The 21,545-nt window shown below is 42.7% G+C and overlaps 3 protein-coding genes across 14 annotated transcripts in view; 2 read left to right on the forward strand and 1 right to left on the reverse strand.

The window, feature by feature from the left end:
* Positions 1-6,721, forward strand: part of rxraa (retinoid X receptor, alpha a) — a 99,684-nt gene extending 92,963 nt beyond the window's left edge. For all 6 annotated transcript variants that reach the window (XM_035184255.2, XM_035184259.2, XM_035184256.2 and 3 more), the window contains exons 10-11: positions 770-875; positions 1,830-6,721. In XM_035184255.2, the coding sequence (XP_035040146.1) occupies positions 770-875; positions 1,830-1,977 (254 nt within the window). In that variant the 3' untranslated portion in view covers positions 1,978-6,721. The remainder of the gene's footprint in view (positions 1-769; positions 876-1,829) is intronic.
* Positions 6,722-6,791: 70 nt separating this feature from the next.
* wdr5 (WD repeat domain 5) lies at positions 6,792-12,132 on the reverse strand. Its single transcript, XM_035184262.2, has 14 exons — positions 11,928-12,132; positions 10,635-10,744; positions 10,325-10,433; positions 10,139-10,212; positions 9,879-9,968; positions 9,490-9,579; positions 9,275-9,358; positions 9,133-9,188; positions 8,923-8,969; positions 8,752-8,827; positions 8,515-8,548; positions 8,244-8,318; positions 8,040-8,127; positions 6,792-7,946 (listed from the first exon to the last, which is right to left on the reverse strand). Exons 1-14 carry the CDS (start codon positions 12,127-12,129, stop codon positions 7,846-7,848), a joined length of 1,236 nt encoding a protein of 411 aa, XP_035040153.1. The 5' UTR covers positions 12,130-12,132; the 3' UTR covers positions 6,792-7,845.
* Positions 12,133-13,155: 1,023 nt separating this feature from the next.
* Positions 13,156-19,486, forward strand: LOC118126038 (bromodomain-containing protein 3). 7 transcript variants are annotated; one of them, XM_035185180.2, is made up of 12 exons: positions 13,156-13,207; positions 14,773-15,112; positions 16,027-16,164; positions 16,250-16,385; positions 16,498-16,538; positions 16,625-16,957; positions 17,091-17,219; positions 17,327-17,524; positions 18,109-18,129; positions 18,433-18,578; positions 18,665-18,939; positions 19,059-19,486. In XM_035185180.2, exons 2-12 carry the CDS (start codon positions 14,900-14,902, stop codon positions 19,160-19,162), a joined length of 1,734 nt encoding a protein of 577 aa, XP_035041071.1. In that variant the 5' UTR covers positions 13,156-13,207; positions 14,773-14,899; the 3' UTR covers positions 19,163-19,486. The 7 variants fall into 7 exon arrangements, with proteins under 7 accessions (XP_035041071.1, XP_035041070.1, XP_035041069.1 ...); XM_035185179.2 differs by having other exon boundaries at positions 13,192-13,319; XM_035185178.2 differs by having other exon boundaries at positions 13,193-13,331.
* The last annotated feature ends 2,059 nt before the right edge of the window (positions 19,487-21,545 follow it).

Here is a 21,545-nt window from a genome sequence, read left to right on the forward strand (position 1 = left end):
GCGGTCCAACCTCTGCGTGGCACTGAGGTCAACTCAAAGGTCTTAACATGTATTGATCTGGATTTTAGGCTGTAAAAAGTCTTAAATACAAATATTACATATTAAATACATTTAGATCTTAATTATGTTACGTTCATTTAACGCTGCTTCCATTGAGCTGTATTATTAGTTTGATAGTTTTTAATATCTCTGTGTGTCGTAGTTCTTTTTAAACAATATTAGATTTTATAACACGCTGTATACTAATAATAATACAACTTTATTTATATAGCACTGAACAAAGACAAGTTTACAAAGTGCTTCACAAACATGGGGGGGCGGACTCCGAGGCTAAAGGGCTAAAAAGGCCCTCAGTCCTCTCCTTTCCCACACTGTGTGATCCAGTGCAGCCTTTGACAACAAAATGTTCATTCACTGTCGACTCAGCTGCGTAAAAGCTTTTGTTCACGAGAAATGTTAACCGCTGACGTGTTTGTGTTGTTAATCGAAGATGAGTCGTCCACTGAGGCCGAAATTAGCGCAGCTTTGAATTCGCGCTCCTAATTGGACGAACCCAGAATGTGGCGACACACGTCCACGACGAGACCGAGAGGTCAAAGCTCATCTTGTAAGCGAGTCCTGCGAGGTGCCCTTCAGCAAGGCACTGGATCATAACAGCGTGAAGAGGAATCTTTCTATAACTTCCTACAGACAGGCTATAGATTGTTGTTGTTGTTGTTGTTGTTGTTGTTGTTGTTGTTGTGTAATTTTAGTTTTGTGTCTCCAACAGACTCTAAAGGTTTGTCGAACCCAGGCGAGGTCGAAGCCCTGAGAGAGAAAGTCTACGCGTCATTAGAGGCCTACTGCAAACAGAAGTACCCCGAGCAGCCCGGCAGGTACGAGGACGAACACAGAGACGGTCCTGCACAGAACCAGACCCTGAGCAGAACCAGACCCTGAGCAGAACCAGACCCTGAGCAGAACCACTGAATTAAGGAGAATATTTGAATTAAAATAAGTTTTAAAGGTCTGAATTAAAAGATTCGGCCTCGTGCAGGAACATTTTGTTCTCTTGCCCTGAATATTTCCCCGTCAGGTCGGCTTGTAGTCACCAGACTCTCCGCGCTGTGCAAACCTGCCCGTGAATTGATTATTTCAGCCCGATGAACGCCAGCTGTTCGTGAGGAGTTTGTGGACGAGTTTCATTCACAGAAATGTTAACGAAGCGTAAATGAAAAAAAAGAGAAGGTCACGCTGTGCTATTTTAAGACATCAGATAAAAACAGAAGATATTTAACAAGGTCAGGAGTCATAGACGATGAATTATAACAAAAAAACAAATGTTTTTAATCAATATTCGATATTCGATCAATATTGTCCCTGAGCATCTGTCCACATCCGGAATGACAGATTTTATGACTTTATATAAAGATGAACTACTTGTCTCCCACTTCCTCCCGTTGTACAAAAATAAAGCTAAAATATCCTGGATACAAGAGCTGCAGCATCGAGGTTCCGCCCATACGCGCTGTCGACCAATCACGAGTCAGTCTCAGCTGTCAATCATGATGTTTCATCCAGTTTTTATAAATTAAAACCAAACTTAGAGGAAACATAAACAAACATCTGTGTGATAAGAACCTAAAAATGACAGACACCATCTTTGAGAAGTATTTATTCAACTTTGAAGTTGTTTCTATGTCCCATCCGCTCACATGGAGGAGGCGGGGCTTCTTCACATTACAGTGAACTTCATGCAGTGTGTGTCCGTGTTGTGTAGTTTGTGTAGTTTGTAGTTGTGGAATCGTCTCCTTCCTTCCTGTCTCACTTTGTCTCTCGTGTTGTGACAGGTTCGCCAAGCTGTTGCTGCGGTTACCGGCGCTGCGCTCCATCGGCCTCAAGTGTCTGGAGCACCTGTTCTTCTTCAAGCTCATCGGGGACACGCCCATCGACACCTTCCTCATGGAGATGCTAGAAGCGCCGCATCAAATGACATAATGGCGTCGATGGTCGAGCCCTCCCCCCCACTGCCCTCTCCTCCTCCTCCTCCTCCTCCTCCCCCTGCCTCACCCACCACCCCTGGACCAGGAGCAGGGTTCCTCCTCTCTTTTTTAAGAATCCCATCTCCAGCGAGGGACGGATCACGTGACTATTTTGGATTTTGGAGAACCTGTCTCCTGCCTGTCTCCCCTCCCCCCCGTCGTTTTGAAAACAATGACATCGTCACGTCTGCGGGTCTGTTTTATACTTTGTAAAAAATATTATAAATAAGAAATATATATATGGAATAAAAAAATCACACGACAAACACGAGTGTCATCAGAGGACTGAAATGAGGACGGACAGAGGAGGAAAAAGTATTGAGCCATCGTTTTCATCTTGTCTGATCCTACACCTTGACGAGAAGAAGCAGAGACCATCAGACACCCACGTATACCGGGGGGGGGGGGATAAACTGTGATGTGTCACATTTGGACACTCAGCGTTGTGATCGGGACAATCGTGGACTGGGAGAGACTCGGGCCGTCAACACTTGAGCCCTCTCTGGACTCAGGGCTGAACTTACTCCGGGGGGAGGGACGGCGGCGGGAAGAGACTGCGGGGGGGTCCGTCTGCTCCCGCCTGACTCGACTGAACACATCAGGTCTTGCACTAGCTGTTGGGTTTTTTGTTGTTGTTATTTTTCTCTAAGTGTGAGCTTTCTGGAGTGGAGGCGGGTCAACAGGACTGCAAGTGTTCAAAAAAAACCTCAGGTCTCTGCCCAATTCCAACCAATACAACCATGTCTTACTCTGTTAGCACTGTGCAACATCGGGGAGGACGACGCGTCAGTCCAATCATCAGCCTGTCGGTCCACGTCCTGATCGATGAAGCTCGTTACGTACAATCTGCACTGTTCTTTCTGCACATAGGAAAAAACGCTGGCTGCTAACGAGCCTCAGTGGAAGCTCTGGAACCAGCCGGTGCAGAAACCTTGGAGCAACTCCTGGTGTCATCCTCGTTTTCACCAGTTCACCGGAATCTGATCGCAACAAACTGACACGGCTGGAAAAAAGTGAGCTCGCCGTCTCATCTGCGTTGGAATATATCGTTTTCATCGGCCGCTCGAGCTCCTTCTTCGTCTCTCTCGTCCGACCTCCATTTCACACGAGAAATCTCAGCTCTCACCATTCACACTTCCACCCTCAGAAGAACCTCTGCTCAGAGCAGCAGGCGTCAGCTCCTTGAAAAACCTCATATTTACCTGTACAGAAAGTTACAACCATTCACAGTATTGACGTTGTGTTCAGTTTTCATTTTTAACAACAACAATGCACACAGATTACCTCTGTTTCCATCCTCGGACCTTCACTTCGTTGTTTAACCGTTTGCAGGAGGCGGGAAAGAGTGTGTGTTGTTGCAGCAGAGCCATCTTTTGTTTTTATTTTTGTTTTGTTTATTTGTTTCTTACTTGGCACTTAACCTCATGACAGCGGAGTCGGGTTCCGAGTCGGAGAGCTGACGTCGACGCAATCGACCTCTGGGGGCGGAGTTTGGGCCCGGGCCCAATCAGGAACGTCCCCGGTTCTCGTCCTCCTCAGAGGGACACGCACAGTCGCTCTCTCTGCACTTCTCTGGACAACCAAGTGTTATTCAAGATGAACTGAAATTTTTAAAAAGAAAATGTCTCCATGTCGTGTATAAACATGCTTTACGCCCATATTCTGCTTTTTTCATTTTCTCTGCTTGTTCTTTTCTTTTCAACGCTGCAGCTGCTGCAAATCTATGCATCGAGTGCATTTCCAAAGATTGTCCACAGGGCGGGTGCATGTGCGTACGGCTGAGTCCTTTTTAGAGCGTGTCTGTGAGCTGTGGGTCCACGAGGATCATTCACCTGGACGGGAGTAGAAATGTAGTGCAGGTGATTTTCCACACGATTCAGATGTTCTGGTGAATTCAGCCTTAAGTGATCTCATCGCAAAGAAACAGCGAGTAACCCTCGGTTTTAATGGAACAGTGGAGTTTAAGGGCACGTTTAGATAAACGCAGAGTAAAGATTCAGTTTTTACCACTTTCCCATCAGTTCATGGTGTGAGCGAGGGTATGGAGTCTTGAGAGCGCCGCGTCAATAATCACTTCTTTTGGTATCAGTCAAAATATAATTTGAAAAACCTAAAATATGAATTAGATTTGCATTTTCACATTTAATCTCAAAAGCCAAAAAGCAAAATTTTCCAATTAAAGGTTCTACTTTTTCCTAATTAAATAATAATTACATTTTAAAATTCAATCACAATAACAAAAAACTTTTTCCGTCATTATTCCACGTGCCTGATATTTTCTATCTCAAGTTTTGTTCGCTGCTTTAACGTCGACACCTTCATTAAATGGCCGCTTTCATTTAAAGCAGTTAAAGCGTCACGTTAAAGTGAAGTGAAGCTGTGATTGGCCAGTTGTCGGCTTGTGACCCGCCCCCCAAGTTTATTACTGTTTTTTTCCCACAATTTGTCAACGTCACGAATCTCAAATAAAGTCGAAATACAGAAGGTTTGGGAAAAAAGTCCAAACTCTGCCGCCCCCCTCAGGACTCCACAGAGGCGCTGACCATGTGTCCAGGGGCCGGTTTCACAGACGGGCACCGGCAAAGGGCCCCGTTAATCCTCCTCTGAGAAACCGATCCCCCAGACGTCCGATGATCTTTTTCCTTGTGAAGGAAAACAGAAAAAGCTCCGAGCCGGTTCAGATGGCAGCTTTGAAATGTCAGATACTGTCGGCTTCAAGCGGGATTACAACATTTTACCTTCAGTCTCCGAGCAGTTTGGACAGGAGAGAGAGAGAGAGAGAGGGAGAGGGAGAGGTGGCACCGATTCAAGGAGCTGTGAGCGCTCTCTAGTGGAAGAGAAGCGGCACTGCAACATTACTTGAATTTTTTTCTACAAGTAGTCAGACGCAGAGACGGCACTTTTCTCACAGTGTTATTATCATCGATCAGACGAAACCGGGAAAAAAAGTAGCAATAACTTGAGTGATGATCTCTTGGCTCGTTGTTTTTATTCTGAATCGACAGTTTAAAAAAAAAAAATGGACGGTCTGTGTTATGACTAATTATCCAGGTGACAGTATTGACTGCCAGCTCGAGCTCAGTTTACAGTATTTATATTCTGGGAAATGATTATTGTTTGTTTAAGAAAAATAAGCAGTTTGGTGAAAAGAGCTTTTTTTTTTTCTGTGAGACCAGGTTCGATTTGTACCTTTTAGAGAAAAGCAGATTTTAATGAGAAGCACTCAGGAGATCCCACGCCTCCGCCAAGGCCCAACCGTCCCCTCACATTCTACATAACTGATCTCGTAATGTTAAAGAAAGTGAAAACACACATTCCTGGATCTGCCCCCTGATCTGAAACAGCACTAAGATTGAACGGGTTCTTCCCCGACCCTACACTGCATCCTTGTATTTTAGCATATGGGACAAGATGGAGAATATCTCTTGTACGTTTGAAGCTCTTCTGCAAAATTTAAGTTACCAACTACCGGCAGATGTTAGGGACATAACTCTCAGTTGTGCTTTGGACTTGTGATCCAGCGATACAGGCCGAACTTGAGGACAACAAACCAACGTACAGGGGTGAAAACATGAAATCCTTGGCGGAGGTAATCGAGTAAAAGGATTTGTAAAGCAAGCTTGTGTTTTTTGACCCGACTCGAGGAAGCATCTCCTCGTGCTCTCTCTGTTGTGATGCAGTGTCCTGCTCTGACTTTACTGTGACCGGTTACCACAGGTATCTTAAGCCATAACGACGTGGGAGCTCAACTCCTTTTGCAGGAACACGGACGGACAAGGATCTTCTCCGACGAGACACAGAAACGATCACCCACATGAATGCTTTATAACATAAAGCTATATTTTGTTAATATGTATATGTGTATATATTTATAAATATATATCAACAGATCTGTTGATTGGGAGAGAGAGAGAGCGAGAGAGGAGGGAGGGAGGACGAGTCTTTCAGACCAAACTGCTCGGCGCCGTGTTTTCTTCAACTCAAGAGTTTCAGTGTTTTTTCTCCACAAACATCTGAGGGGTGTGTTTTTTTTGTGTGCATCTCGACCTTGAGTTCATTAAAGAATCTTAAATCTTGATCAACCAGCAGAAAGGAACCAGCTCCTCAGCAGTTTGTGGGACCTCAACGAGAAAAAAAACAATGAAAGAGAGAAAACAAAACAAAAAAAGGTTTCAAAGTCTTTAAAAAAAACCTCCGAAATGTGTGTTGCTTGGCAATTCAGTGTTCAAACAGTGTAATCAGGAAAAAGCTGAGCTCGTGACACAATCACTGCTTCTTTCGTTGCATAGACGTTAAAAATGTTCAAGTAAAAAAAGTGAAAGAAAAAAAAAAACACTTGGAAAAAAAGATCTATTTTTGTACAAAGGTAATTTTATCCCTCGCTTATGTGCTCTGTTCTTTGCCTTTTCTTCTGTGGGCTGTTGTATACGTTGTGGAAAAAGCTTATTCGACGAGGCAAGAGAACTTTTTCTGGTAGAAAACGAGAGGAACACTCGACGCCGGCGCCTCGGTAGCTGTGTCGCCTTTTACTTCGCCATTTTCAAATCTGTCGCTGCAAGATGGGAATGTCTTCTTTCATTATATTTTTGTCTATTTTTCGAAAAAAGGAGGTGGAATTTTGTCATCTGTTCTTTGTGGGTTGTTCTCTAATGTTCTTTCATGGACTGAAAAAAAAGTTATTAAAAAAAACTTAAAAGTGACAATCGGCTGCTGCCCGTTGATTCTGTTACAGATCCCAAAAAAATGCTTTCACTCACGGACTCAGTGACATGAAACATACAAAAACTGGTTTTATTAAGTTGAAGGTTGTTGCTGTCAGATGTGAAAAAAAAACTTATTCCACAAAAGATCCAGGTAACTGAAGAACAAGAGGCCGTCGGCTTCATGTGCAGAACTACGAGCTAAACGAGGAGCAGAACTTATAAAGAAACAAAACAAAGACAGCTAAAAGAAATCACAACACAAGTGTAATATGTACAAAATCCTACAACACAAAATAACTGCACTTGGTCACTGTGGTAAACTTAAAAATAGGGAATTGTGTGTTTGAAGAGGAGGGATCTCACTTAAGGGACCGATAAATTAAATATTAAGATGTTTTAAGTGACTTCATTGTTTCTTGAGGCATTTTTTGTTTGTGTTCTTTCCAGGTTTCAAAGTAAAAGGTCTGGTTGTTGCCTGAATAATCAAAACAGAATTTAGAGAAACTGTTGAAATGATATCTCAGTAAAGCAGAGCGCTAACTTGAGATGTGACGTTTAATATAAAGGGAAATAAAAGATTTGTAATAAAAGATAAAAGGGCCTTGGATGCCTTTGTTTTTTACTTAAAGCTCCGTGTCCGTCACCTCAAAGTAATTTTGATTCTACAAAGTTAGACAAATAAAAAAATAAAAGGCAAAATAAATGATACTAAAAGTCCAAATGACCGTTACATTTATTGTACAACAGCAGAAACGTCAGCGAATGTGGGAGTTTGTATGAATCAAGAACATCAAGGTTAATGCAGGGTTTTGAAAAAAAAAATAAAAATAAAAATACTGAAGAACAAGAGCGTTGATGTAAAGTTTAACAAAAGTCGACCATTTCCCTCACGAGGCAACGCAAATCTGGCATGTGTGAAATGTGACCGGTGAAATATCTCGTACGTGTCCACTGTCTCACCGCTTGGCTCGCCGTGCTGAATTTCGTTACCTGCTACATCCAGCAGGAGCTCTCCGTTAGAATAAAAAGTCCTTTTACATCAAAATGTAGGGAAGGAAGGGGGGGGGGAAGACAGAAAGAGACTTGAGTGAATGAGGGATCCCAAAAAGATCCAAGAGGGCTTAGCAGTCGCTTTTCCATAGCTTGATGGTTTTGTCGTTTTCTAAAGCCGCAGACGCGATGATGTTCTCTGTCGGGTGGCAGGCGGTCGAGATGACGACGTCTGGCAAGAGAAGACGAAAGGGAAAATTTACTATATTGACACTGAGCCACAAACGTCAGCCGTGAAAGTAGAGAAGTTGAGTTTTTACTGTACCTGTGTGGCCCTGGAGCTTCTGCACGATCTCCTTCGTCTGCAGGTTCCAGATATAAACCATGTTGTCCTCCGAGCCCGACACGATCCACTGTAAGAGAGCGGCCGCCGTTAAACGTTAAAGAGTTCATCTGCAAAACATCAGTGACCTAAACACCGTCACTGATATTTAAATACCTAAAACTGTGCAGGAACGACGGCTCTTACCTTTCCACCTGTGACGGAGAAATTGGCAAATATGCAGTACTTCTCGTTTTTATGGCCCGTGTACGTTTTCAAACACTGAAAAGAAGGAAGAAGTATTTAACTGTCAGAAATATGGCCATCAGAAAACCATGTGTCAGTGTATCTCCTATAAAACAAATACCAAGTGATACAAATAATTAGAAATAACTTTATCAGGTTAACCAGATCATTACATACATTAATATATAAGACCACACTCAAAACATGAGGATAAAATTATATGATTCATTACCTTTCCTTTGCTGTAGTCCCACAGCTTCAGCGTGCTGAAAATAAACACAAATATTGTATAAAATGAGATGAAATCAGAAATTATTATTATTATTTTTTTTTTTACATAAAACTTCAACTGAGGAAAGTGTATTTTAGAGTTATACTGCCCCCTGCTGGTGAAAAGTGTAAACAAATATAGTAGGACCAACATGAAGACGACTTGTGAAACAGAAAAAGAAGGTTTATTAAAACTCACTTGTCCAGTGTAGCAGCCAGGATGTATTTCCCGTTGGGAGAAAACTTCACAAACGACACAGGAGGGTTGTCGTCATCTAAAACAAACCAAAAGACAGAGCAGGGGTTCATTGGATTGGTCAAGGGGAATCGAACGTGGCCTAACCGTGCTGCAGATATTAGATGATCTTACCTATGAGCGTCTTTAAACACTGGCCTGACGCTGTGTCCCAGATTCGGCTGTTAATGTTTAAAAGACAAAAATAATCAATATGCTGTTGTTAAGGTAGTTAGTAGGTAACACAATGTCTAACACAACTATAGTTTAAGGTAAATATATAATCTTTAATTGTTTTGACTATCTTGAGGTTCGTGGGGGGGAGATAATCCAGTGTGTTCTCACCAAAGGCCGTCGTAGCTACTGGACACGATCAGGGAGCCGTCTCTGTTGAAGTGAACCTGAGAACACATCATCACATCAGTGACACCGTTTCAATCTTTACAACATTTCACTGACGTCCAGAAGTTTTTAGATGAAAACTTACAGCAGAGACAGGATCCGAATGAGCCGGCAATGTTTTCAAACACTTCCCAGTCTTCACGTCCCATATCCTGACACTCTCATCAAACTAAAAGGCAAAAGAAATGGTCTCCTGTTTATTTTCTTCACCACCAAACAGAATTTCTCTCCAAAGTCGAAACGGTCTAACATCTGGTTTCCATTTTTTCGCTCGTTTCGGGCGAAAAGCGTCTTACTCACCGATCCTGACACGATAAGGTTGGACTGGGGGTTGAAGTTGCAGCAGAAGACGTAGTTGCTGTGACCTTTTAGAGTTTTAAGGCATTTTCCCTGGATTCAAAAAATATAGAGGAAATGTCACATTCTCTCCCGGCAACACAGGAGATGAATTAGACCATCTTCACTTAACACGGGGGAAGTCACTGCAGATTTAATGGGGACATAAATATTTAACTTTGCAGAAACCACAGATATGAATCTAAAACGTGGGCATGAATTCCCCTGGGATAAGTCATGAATGTGTAATAACACACAACACTTCAACACACACACATGCTGGTCTTACTTTAGGCAACATTGCGATTCCAGTTTTACACACAATTGTTTCTCCACATCTGCACATCTCTTACCGAGCTGACGTCCCAGATCTTCAGGGTTTTGTCGTCTGACGCAGACACCAGGAGGTTGGAGTCAGAGGACCAGGCCACATCCGATATTCCCTGTGGATTCATGGGAAATAATTAGTCACACGACACTGAAGGCTCTGATTTGACCAGAGGTTTGGAACTGAACACCAAAAAACTGACCACAACTATGATCCCCCCTTTCAAAACAGAAACAAAAAAGCATGACCACTGCAGCAGTGAAGGTAAGAACCTGTTAAACTCACAAGTTTATGTCCAGATATGGTTTTCTCAAACTTGCCGTCGTACGCCCCCCAGATTTTTATGAGTTTATCAGCCGCTGTGAAGACAAAGCAAATATGAAAAGAATGACATAACAGTTGATCAGTAGAATTAGTCACAGGCCTAATTTACTCTGGCTCATAAAGTGGCTTGAAGGAAACATGACTCACAGGAGCTGGCGAGCCACTCTCCGCTGGGACTGAATTTGACCGAGGAGACAGCTTTAGTGTGTCCGGCTAATGTGAATTTCAGGCTGTAGTTTGGCTTGGCAGGTGCAGACTGCAAATGAAAACAAAACATGACATTTAAAAATCTCCCCCCCGATGTGTTAAGTGCCCAAATATTTATTTCCCCAACGTCCCACCTCCACACATTTCCTGAACCCTGCCTCCGAATACCAACAATAAGCTGATGAGTACAGTTTAAAGAATGGGAGGCTGTGGGGGGAAACAGTGAAAACACACTGAAACAGATCCAAACCTTGCTTTGACTGGCGGACGCCGACGGCACGACCGGAGGTTTGGTATCCGTCTCTGGTTTCTTGTCTTCTGTTGCCATGGTGAGGGAACAGGCGACGACTGAGCACAATCCTGAGACCAGAGAAGAGGCAGACGATGAAGATAAGATCAAACTTTATTGATCCACACACAGGGGGGAAATTATATAGTTACAGCAGCAGCCAGGTCATAATAAAAAATATTTAAAAAAGAGTATGTCCATTATATACCAATTTCACTGTAGTGGTGTGTATGGAAATGTTAGAAAGTAAAGTACAGTGCGGGAGCAAGTAGAAAAACTGTTTGCACATAAATATAAGGATATATTATGATGTGCAATGACACAGATGTGCAAAAAGTTATTTTCTATTCACTGAAACCGTGCAGATAGTATAAGTAGAGTGACATGAGAGAAAAAACTGACGTAAAGTATAAAGTAAAACCTGAGTGACACATTCATATTTACTGAATCTGTAATTACACGGATTGATTTTGTATTAGTTGGTGTCCATAATAATAATAATTAGACACTGGTATCTCTTTAATGTATAAATATAAGATTTTTATTGCAGATTTGATGATCTAATCGATTTGACACTAACTTGTTGTTATCTTTATGTGTTAGCTAATCATGCTAATGGTGTAAACACTCAGTTCACAGCCACGTAGCCACTCGAGATAAACCTGTACTTACTTGTATTTGATTAAATCTGACATCTGCACCGTGATATGAATGATGCAGATGTTTATTTTATATAATTACATGGTTTTAAAATTCGTGACGTGTTAAGCTGCCTCCCCGGACGGGCTGTACATGTAGCTGTCAGCTAGCTGTAGCTTGCTAGCAGCTACTCGGCCTTGTTGCTGGTGGACAGAAGTAAACAGAGACGTTTCACACGGTCGCTCGCTAATGGTGTTTGTTTATTTGACATGTTTTTGTTATAATTCGTGTTTTAAATGTAATAAATGTGAGAAACGAGGCGTCGAACAGAAGCTAAAGCAGAGCGGCTCGACTCAAAGTGATGCTAACAGCGTAACGTGCCTCCGCTGCTGCAGCCTTTAGCATCTTTAGCTCCCGGGTGATAAAGAGATACACACAAGCTCCATGTTGGTTTCACTGGTTTTTATACCGGAGGCTAACTGGCGTGAGAGCGTTTCACTGGTTTGTAAAAAAAAAAAAAAATCAAAACGATGCTGTTGACAAATGTGCAGAGCTGCCAACGGAGCGGCCCTCCATTCAAACAATGAGGGGAATCGAACATGCGGCGCTACTCACGGTGTTCGCAGCAGCTCCGCGGGCGCAGCGTCGCTTCTTCTTGGAGGCTGTCGAGGGAAACACTCGAACATTTATTCTCGCGATCCGTGTACAAGGCAACAGCGGCTCGTGGCGCCCGTGGATCGTTCGACTCCGGGGGGAAAAAGAGACGAAGAAGAGAAGCGAGGGGGGAATGTGCTGCGGCCGCGGCCTCTCTGCGCATGCGCGGTCCGCTCAGAGGCGACGGAGGGAGACGAGGGACATTATTAAATAAAAACGGCCAAAACACTCACCTTCTACCTGGATGGTTTGAAGTCATTGAGATTGTTTTAGTGACGTTTACATTCAAAAAAACGTTTAATTTAAACTAAAGTCTCACTTTTTAAAGTCCTAAAAGAAGATATATTGTATTCCTGTGCCCAGATGTTACTATATTATGGGAACAAGTTATTATCTAGTGGGAACAAGTTATTATCTAGTGGGAACAAGATGATTAGCTAGTGGGAATAAGATATTTAATCTCGTGTGGACAAGATTAATAAATTGTGCACACAGGGTTAAAGGGATAGTTCACCCAAAAAATGAAAATTAACTCATTATGTAACCACCACTTTGCCATAGAGGGGGTGGGGGGGTGAAGACTTTTGGAGTTTCAGGGGTAAACAGCGTTGCAGCCAAATCCAATGCGATTGAAGTAAATTGGACTGAATCAAACTGGTGGCATCTGAGGGAATAAAACACAAACATCTTCTATGAATAAATATCTTTTTTGCAAGTTACAAATTATCATGTTTTTAGGGACTTTTGGGACAGTGACTTAAGAACAATTAGTTTAAGACTTCTGGTAAGTGGCTACAGATGCTAATCGTTTCTATTTCAGCCGGCACGTTTATTAATCGTAAATTAACGTGCGGTAACTTATTTGAATCAGATTTGGCCATTTTACACATCAGGACAACAATACGATAAATAAATAATGTGGGGAAAAAAACAACTAATGAAATGCTGTGTTATTTTTTAAATATTTTCTGTAATGTCACTAACATTTTTTTCAGCCAATACTTTACACGGCCTTGTCAGCATGTGTGTGTGTGTGTGTGTGTGTGTGTGTGTGTGTGTGTGTGTGTGTGTGTGTGTGTGTGTGTGTGTGTGTGTGTGTGTGTGTGTGTGTGTGTGTGTGTGTGTGTGCGTGCGTGTGCGCAGGCTCCGGCACGGCAGGGGGCGGTGTCGCGCTTTAACCCGGTCGCAGAGTGACGCTCGGCTCCTCTGCGGCGGGACACTCGTCGGTTGCAGCGCTGACGGTATGTCGTCGTGTTGTGATGCTAACAGGGCGGATTCTGCTCAGGCTGTTCCCTCCAGAGTCTGCTCCAGAGGCTGAGTTGGGACGAGCTGGTGCAAAAGAAAGAAACTTAAGTAGCTTCTCTCGTATGTTTCGACTCTTACTTTCAACCGGCAACCGTTTCCATTTCCGCCGCGGCTAAGTTAAGAGCTACGTTAGCTTCCGCTTAGCTCCAGGTTAGCAGCAGGTTTGAGTCGCACGTTAGCTGCAGGTTAGCAACAGGTTAGCTGCTCCCGCTAAGCGTCTGTGTGTGAACTTGGTGCTTTCTGTAACGAACCAGTACTTCGCTGTGGGTCGTTTTAAAAAACATGCATAACGTGCGTAACGACGTCTTGAAAGTATCTTTGAAGTGGGTCTGCGGAAGTGAACTTTGTCCCCTAGCTGATAAAAAAAAGTTGCTGACAACAACGTCACGCAGTTGCAGCTTTTTGCAGGTTTAAGTGTTTGTTGTTAAATTGTGCTGCAAAAGCCCAGGGAACTACTTTGTGTATTGTATCACTTCATGTCTTATTTCTTGTGCATTTGCATTTATTAGCTTCATGCGTTTAATATCTAAAGCGATAGCCCCTCCCCCCCTTCCCCAATCCGGCCCGAGAAAGCAACTGTTGCAAACTTTTGCCATTAAAATAAGAATAAACTAGAAAAGTAACTTTGCCAATTTTTTCAAGTTCAAGTACAATAAAATAATAAACATTCCTGCATCTGCACCGAAATGTAATTTAAAGTGTTTTCTTCCCTCCCTGACTCAGTTCAATCCTTCCAGCAGTTTTTGTGTAGTGGTTTTTGTGTAGTGGTTTTTGTGTAGTGGTGCTATAACTAACAGACAAACACAGATGAAAACACAACCTCCTTGACGAACGTAAAAAAGCTCGAACAAACACTTCAGTCACCACTTAGATTCCCCCTTTGCTAGTTAAGTAAAAGTAAATCAAACACCTGTATTGATCACAAACTTGGATATTTACCTGAGTATGGACTCAGGTAAACTGGAGGTTAAACTTAGTCTGGATTCTGTTGTTTACAGATTTGTTCAAGTATATTTGTCTTTGTCCACACTGTTTGATTTATGTCCCATTTGATGGGCGCGGCCGCCAAATTCTTCAAACATGTTTACAAAGATCAGCACTTTTCATTCAAACCTGTCTATAGAAATATGCATTAATCATATATGCATAACGTTTTCAGTGTTTAAAAAAAGTAGCTCCCTGTTTCATAGCGTTCACAGACTGTGGGTTAATAGCAAGTGTCATCTAGTATTTGAAAAGTGACTACATTACAGAATGGTAAACTTACTATTTTGCATACATTTACTCCTTTGAGGCATCTGAAAGTTTCTATTGAGATGGATTCTGTAATTTAAAATCTCCAGCGTGCAGCAGCTCAGATTTGGAGATTAATTGTACTCTGAATATTTTCATATTTGATTTTGACCAGATTCATCACAGTAGCATTACACCACATTGCCAGCAGAGGCTCCCATCCACCACACTGTCCTAACCTATTTCTTTTTTACATATATCTCAACAGGCCTCCTCTTGTGGCATGAAAACAATGCACGAAGCTTGCAGATGTTCCCCCGACGCTTTTGACGAGCTGACAGACGAAAGCTACAGAATCCACAGAAGATAACATCTCTTGACAGCCTGTTGCCGTCATGTCAGCAGCCACAGTCCCGGGTCCTCCGCAGGCCGTGAACCCTCCGCAGGCCGTGAACCCTCCGCCTCCTGAGGTGATCAACCCCAACAAGTCCGGCCGGAGGACCAACCAGCTGCAGTACATGCACAACATAGTGGTCAGATCCCTGTGGCGTCACCAGTTTGCCTGGCCTTTCTACCAGCCTGTCGACGCCATCGCTCTTGGACTTCCAGTGAGTAGTTTGTAAATGTTATTCGAAGTAGTATTTATAACATCACATATATTATATACAGCATTTATAACATCATCAGAGAGGAATAGGCATTTTTTATGTTTTTTCACTCAAAATCCTCATACGTCTCTGTAACTGTGATTAGTCTAAAAAATATGTTTTTACATCCTTTTGGAAAATCTGCAGGATGTTTCCTTTGTTTCACTGAAGTAAATTTTCTTTTAAATCCTTAAATTTCCTCTGTTTTTGTCTTTCTTCCATTGCAGCCATCAATGCTCTTGTCAAAGCTTTGTTTTGATTTCTCTTTTGTTTTTTTGTTTCCTCCAAATCCTCATCCTCATAGTAACAAAATCAGATGAAACAACCTTAATTCTGTATCACAGACTTTTTGTTGCCCCCTAGTCAACAATTAGCTAATTACTTATTAATTTGAAGTAGAATTTTTACTAATTTTGTCAACTTGATTTCTCGAGTGATTCCTTTTGTTTTCAATTAGTCCCAAAACTGGGATTATTCTGAGTTACTGGGACATTGTTTTTGGAATTAATTGTTGGCGTTGAAGTGACGATGATGGAATGGAAAATGTAATTCTATTCATCTCTGTGGAATTAGGGCGGAGGCAGATATATCTCAGAATCCTGGCAAATAAAACCCAAACTGCAAATCTGCACGATACATTAACGTTTTTTTCCAGTATATTACAACTCAGGACAAAATATATACATTCATTCATTTTGAGCATCATTTTTAATCAGTTATGTAAACAGACTAGATAAAAAGTGTGGCTAAGTGTTGAATGTGCACAAACAAACTTCTGTATCAGTCAAGCTTTGGAAGATCCTTTTGAAGTTGAGTGATTAACTCAAAAAGCAAGATAACATCAATCTGACACATTGATTCTTTTCCTTAATCAGGATTATCACAAGATCATAACAACTCCCATGGACCTGGGAACCATCAAGAAACGACTGGAGAACAACTACTACGCGAGTGCAAGTGAATGCATGGAAGATTTCAACACCATGTTCACCAACTGCTACATATATAACAAGGTGAGGCACCTTCATTATTGGAAAGTCATCAAACTGGTTAGCGTCACAGAAAGTGAATCCTCACAGCTGCTCACCTGTCCTCCAGCCTACAGACGACATAGTGCTGATGGCCCTCGCCGTGGAGAAGACCTTCCTGCAGAAAGTTGCCCAGATGCCTCAGGCGGAACTGGAGATTTTACCTTTCGCAGCCAAAGGGAAGAGCAGAAAAGGAAGCACCCCAGGTAATGAACTAATGTTTGTGTCTTAAACTCTAAAATCACCTTTTACTCTTTAGTCTTACATATGTATTCCTGCTGTTTTTGCCCTTGAACCTTTGTCCATGCCTGTTAACAGGTGGACAGGATGGAACTTCGCCCACAGGTCCTCCAACTAAAGTGAGTCCCTCAATCATATGAATTGAAACCCTGAGAGCTTGAGGAGAATTGTCCCTTATTGTGTTTTTTTTTCTGTACCAATGAAGAAGAAAGGGCTGAAAAGGAAGGACGGGGCTTCCACTGACTCGTCCTCACCAGTCCTCTCCAATTCAGGGGATTCATCCGAGAGCAAGAGGCGACGTCAAAGCCAAGATGTCAATCCTTCCAAGAGTGACTTCGATGAAAAGGAGTCGCCGCCGCAACAAAGCGAGCAATCGGGCAAACACCTCAAGTATTGCAGCGATATCCTGAAGGAAATGCTGTCGAAAAAACACACGGCCTTCGCCTGGCCTTTCTACAAACCTGTCGACGCTGAAGCTCTGCAGCTGGACGACTACCACGACATCATCAAGTACCCCATGGACCTCAGCACTGTTAAAGTACACACACACACACACACACACACACACACACACACACACACACACACACACACACACACTCATGTCTTCATCATACAGACACATTCTGTCCTTTTTAATGTCTTTGCTAACCCTGAGATGTATTTTGTAGAAAAAAGTGGATGGAGGAGAGTACCAGGATGCTCAAGGTTTCGCTGCAGATGTCAGGTTAATATTTTCTAACTGCTACAAATACAACCCTCCCGATCATGAAGTGGTCGCCAGGGCCAAAAAACTTCAGGTGTGTTTTTAATAACTTAAAAAATGAGGATTAATTAAAGTGTTTGAAATGTTTTTCCTGGTTCTGTAGAGTCAGGTTTACTCTTCATTGATTTCTTCTTCCTCCAGGACCTGTTCGAGACGAGGTTTGCTAAGATGCCGGACGAAACCGTGGAGTTGATTTCAGCGGCGAGCGCCAAGTCCGCTAAGAATGCAGGTTTAAGTCAGAGCAGTGGAAACCCTTCCTCCAGCAAGGACACATCAGACTCTGAAGAGGAGCGCGCCACAAGACTCGCCGAGCTGCAAGAGCAGGTGGGTGCAGAACAGGTGGGTTCCTGCACACATCTCTACACTACAAAGACTTTTCACCTGTAAGTTCTACTGTTTGTATGAGTTCAAAGCTCAACACACACCAAACCTTGTTAATGGTTTGCTTTAATTCAACATTCAATGGGTTTCCCTCATGCTCTGCAGCCAGCTGCTTCAGGTTTGCCAATTAGTGATTCAGCTTTCTCTATGTCAACACACTGAGATCACGTGATCGAGTAGAACGTTGGTGTGTATTGAGATTTGAACTCCTACCACAACAATCATTAGCTCTGCACTCTGCCAAAAACCATTACTAAACTATTTCCACCGCTGTTTACTTTCTGGCTCTTGAATCCACTGCAGGGAGAAATGGAAACATAAAGAATAACAGCAGACTGATAAAGTCATATCACTCAATAAGAGCCTATTGTGTTTATTACCTGAAACAACTGTTCGTTTTCATAGGAATAATTTACAGTATAATCTAGATTTTTCCACAGTTTAAGACTGTTTTATGGCAAATCAATAATTTAGGTTATCAGACCACTTCCTTTTTGTCTCTTATGTTTCTACTCTATGAACATTTTGATAACGCCATCAAGACACATGTACAGGTCGATAAGGTACAACTGGTAAAAGCCTAGTACCCAAATCCATAGCAGCACTAGATAGGACATCCCATCACTAACCCAGCTAGTCATCTTTACAGTCCGTCAATGTTTAATGTTCATGAGATATCCATGTTTGTTATTGTCTAATCACTAAACTCGTATAGCTCTGTTGAGTTTCATTCTAGTTCCTCGTCTTGCTTTCCCTCCAACTTCCTTGTTTACAGCTTTGGTATTTTACCTGCTACTTTTCCCTGGCACTTTTATTTGAATATCATCACGTGGCGCCACAGTGACTCTCTTCTGTTGACTCTTCAGCTCAAAGCTGTTCATGACCAGCTCGCTGTCTTCTCTGAGGTGCCTGGGATTAAACCAAAGAATAAAACAGAGAGGAACAAGGAAAAGGACACCAGGGGAAATAAAGGGAGTGCACATTCCAAGAGTGCTTCACATTCCAGCTCCAGGTTTGACATGGTGCATTTCCTAAGAGCTTTGTTTACATCGTGTGTTGGCTCCATAATGACCTTGACTGCTCTGTCTTGACCCTCAGGCACATGTGGAAGGGAAACAAAGACTGCGACTCGGACGAGGAGTCTCTGCCAATGACGTACGACGAGAAGCACCAGCTGAGCCTGGACATCAACCGGTTGCCGGGCACCAAGCTGGCCCGCGTCGTGCACATCATTCAGACCCGAGAGCCCTCGATGTGCGACACCAACCCGTACGAGATCGAGATCGACTTCGAGGTGCTGAAGCCGTCCACTCTGCGGAAGCTGGAGTGCTTCGTCAAGTCCTGCCTGTACCAGAAGTTTAAGAAGTTTCAAAGTGAGTGCAAAAGCCTTTTCCCCCGCCCTCCGTCCTGACATTTGAGTTGAGTTGTTTTGAAATGAATTAAAATGCTCGGATCCATTTAGCAGTTAATCACTGGTCCCTGTTTCTTGCAGAGAAAAGCGGTCGAGCTGCGTCTCACCCCGTCGGCAGCAGCAGTTCTTCAGATTCTGCCTCCAGCAGCTCCAGCGGCTCCACCTCCGACAGCAGCGACTCCTGACAGCTGAACTGTTTATTTATTTCTTCTTCTGCGACCAAATGAGAGTCCCTCAAAAGTGTTGAACACCTTTATTTTTGTATTTGTTTTATGTTCACTGTTTTGGAAATTTAAACTTCCCTCATCATGGTTTTTTTCGGGTCAGCGTGGGCTTTTCTCGTTCTCTGTATTTATATATCAAATACTCTTCACTGGCATTTCTCATCAGACGCTATGAACTACCAGAAAGCCTGACAGCGTACGTCCTGATATCTGGATTTCAACCAACATCTTGTTCCTTTCATCCATTCTGTCCAAACTGTTTAATTAAAGGGTTTTTTCTGCTGATGTTCTGTCTTAACCAGGTTCCTCACTGAGGGAGGGAGGGAGGGAGGGGGGGAACTGGCTGTGATTGGCTGACTGAGTGGGCTGTGATCGTTATCAAAGCAACAATAGAATTCCTCGAGTCTGTAATGCAGCCAGGAAAGAAAGATCATCTTGACCTGCAGATACTTTAAAGCCCTGAGGAAGCGAATGTGTTATCTCGGTGGAGAAAGGTTCAGTATTGAACCAGTGTGCAGGAGGAACTTCACTGATAAAGACAGCTCAGATATATACGTGTAGCTAAGTGATAGAATTAGAACAATTAGACAATCCTGTGTGCAACTGTTGACCGATAAGTAATATTTCAACCCTCTAGGAGGAGCATGGAGTAACGAGGTTAAAAGAATATGTCAGAATAGACTTTCTTGGATCTGCAGACACGTCACATGCCAGATTTATTCCCTTTTCATCTGCGTTGGCCTGTTTTTAAGCAGGATTGCAAAACAAAATACTCAACATTTCACTGCACAACTTGGTGGAAGGATGTGTAATGAGTCACAGAAAAACCTATTGAATTTTAGTGCGGATCTGGATCAGGGGCAGGTCATTGGCAGGCAACATTGCAAGATAGAGCATTTTCTAATATTGATTTCTCAGAATAATTCATGGATCTTGATGAAAAACAATCAAGCATGTCTAGGGGACTGATATGTATGAGTGTAATTTGGTGCAGATCCATAAGGGGACTGTTGGGCCTTGGTAGAGGTGCACAGTGCTATTCCACTTCTTTGTACTGTCTCTTCTGTATTAAATTCCTTGTGATTTGGTTCCTTTTGAACCCAGAATTTATGAAATTGTTTGATCAAATTTGTCGACGAATCGAAATGGACAAAAGAAAATCCTCAGAGAAGTAGTAAAATAGCTTTAGCGTTGTTTTCTTGGGTAAACAGAAAGTAAACGATGACTCCACTTTCAGCTGCTCTGCCAACCGCCCTGCAGACACTGGCACGTGCCCAAGAGCTGCTGCCACAGCTGCTGCCTCCACCAGCTCAGCTCCACTGGATCTCAGTGATTTGCTCCTTTCAAGGTGGACGTGGAAACACTGGAGCTGACAACACGGTGAACCAGCAGCCCTGTTTGTGACTGCGTGCAGTTTGGTAATCAGCCAGGAGGGGGCCATCATGCACCATCCTGGGATTTATAGTTTTCATATAGTGCTTCTGTTTTTGAGAAAATCCTGCAGTTGTATGTGGCTTGTAAAGCATATGAGGGATGCAGTTCTTATTTATGCTTATTAATTCAAAGGATTAAATTAATTACCACTTTTCATTCATAGAAAACAGCTGTGAAGGATATATCCAACATGGATCAATTGTGAGTTGCTGCTGAATTTCTGTTTATTAATAATGCTCAGTTGGCCTCTTGACGTCCTTGCAGGGAGACGTGCTCTTTGTGACCTGCAGCACCATCGCACCACATGGAACATGCCAAACCTTGGGCCTTGATGGATCAATGCCGCAGCTTCAATGGCAACTAGTCATTTCTGCCACTTCTGGCCATCACTCACAGAACATGAATCCCATGTTAAAAAGACAACACACACACACGACATGACAGACTGGGTTTACTTTGATTAATGGATCCCTGGTTTTCATTTTCCCCTCAGCACCCTGTGGACGACCACTTGCGGGGGGTAAAAAAATTGGAACTCAATGAATGTGGTCTCACGATGTCAATTGGAATCAACGTGTAGGAGTGAACTGCACATGTATGCACTTCTGTTAACTTAACGATTTATGCTAATGTGACATATTAGGAATTTTAATTGGAAATAAGCTGCTATTACAACTGTTCCCTCCTCCTCTTCTTTTATATGTTCAGTTTGTAGCAACGTGCACTCTTATGTTTCCAGGAACCGATTTTTGCTGATGATGTGATTTTGTATCCCTGCACTGAATCATGGTCACATGCACTAAAAGACTGGTCACATATTAAGTTCTTGGAGCTTCCAAGGACCTTCGCTTATACGCAGCAGTTTCCCTGGATCGGGGGGACTACATGCCTTGCACAAAGGCACTTGAGC

This window comes from Hippoglossus stenolepis, chromosome 18 (assembly GCF_022539355.2).
Source record: "Hippoglossus stenolepis isolate QCI-W04-F060 chromosome 18, HSTE1.2, whole genome shotgun sequence".
Taxonomy (NCBI): domain Eukaryota; kingdom Metazoa; phylum Chordata; class Actinopteri; order Pleuronectiformes; family Pleuronectidae; genus Hippoglossus; species Hippoglossus stenolepis.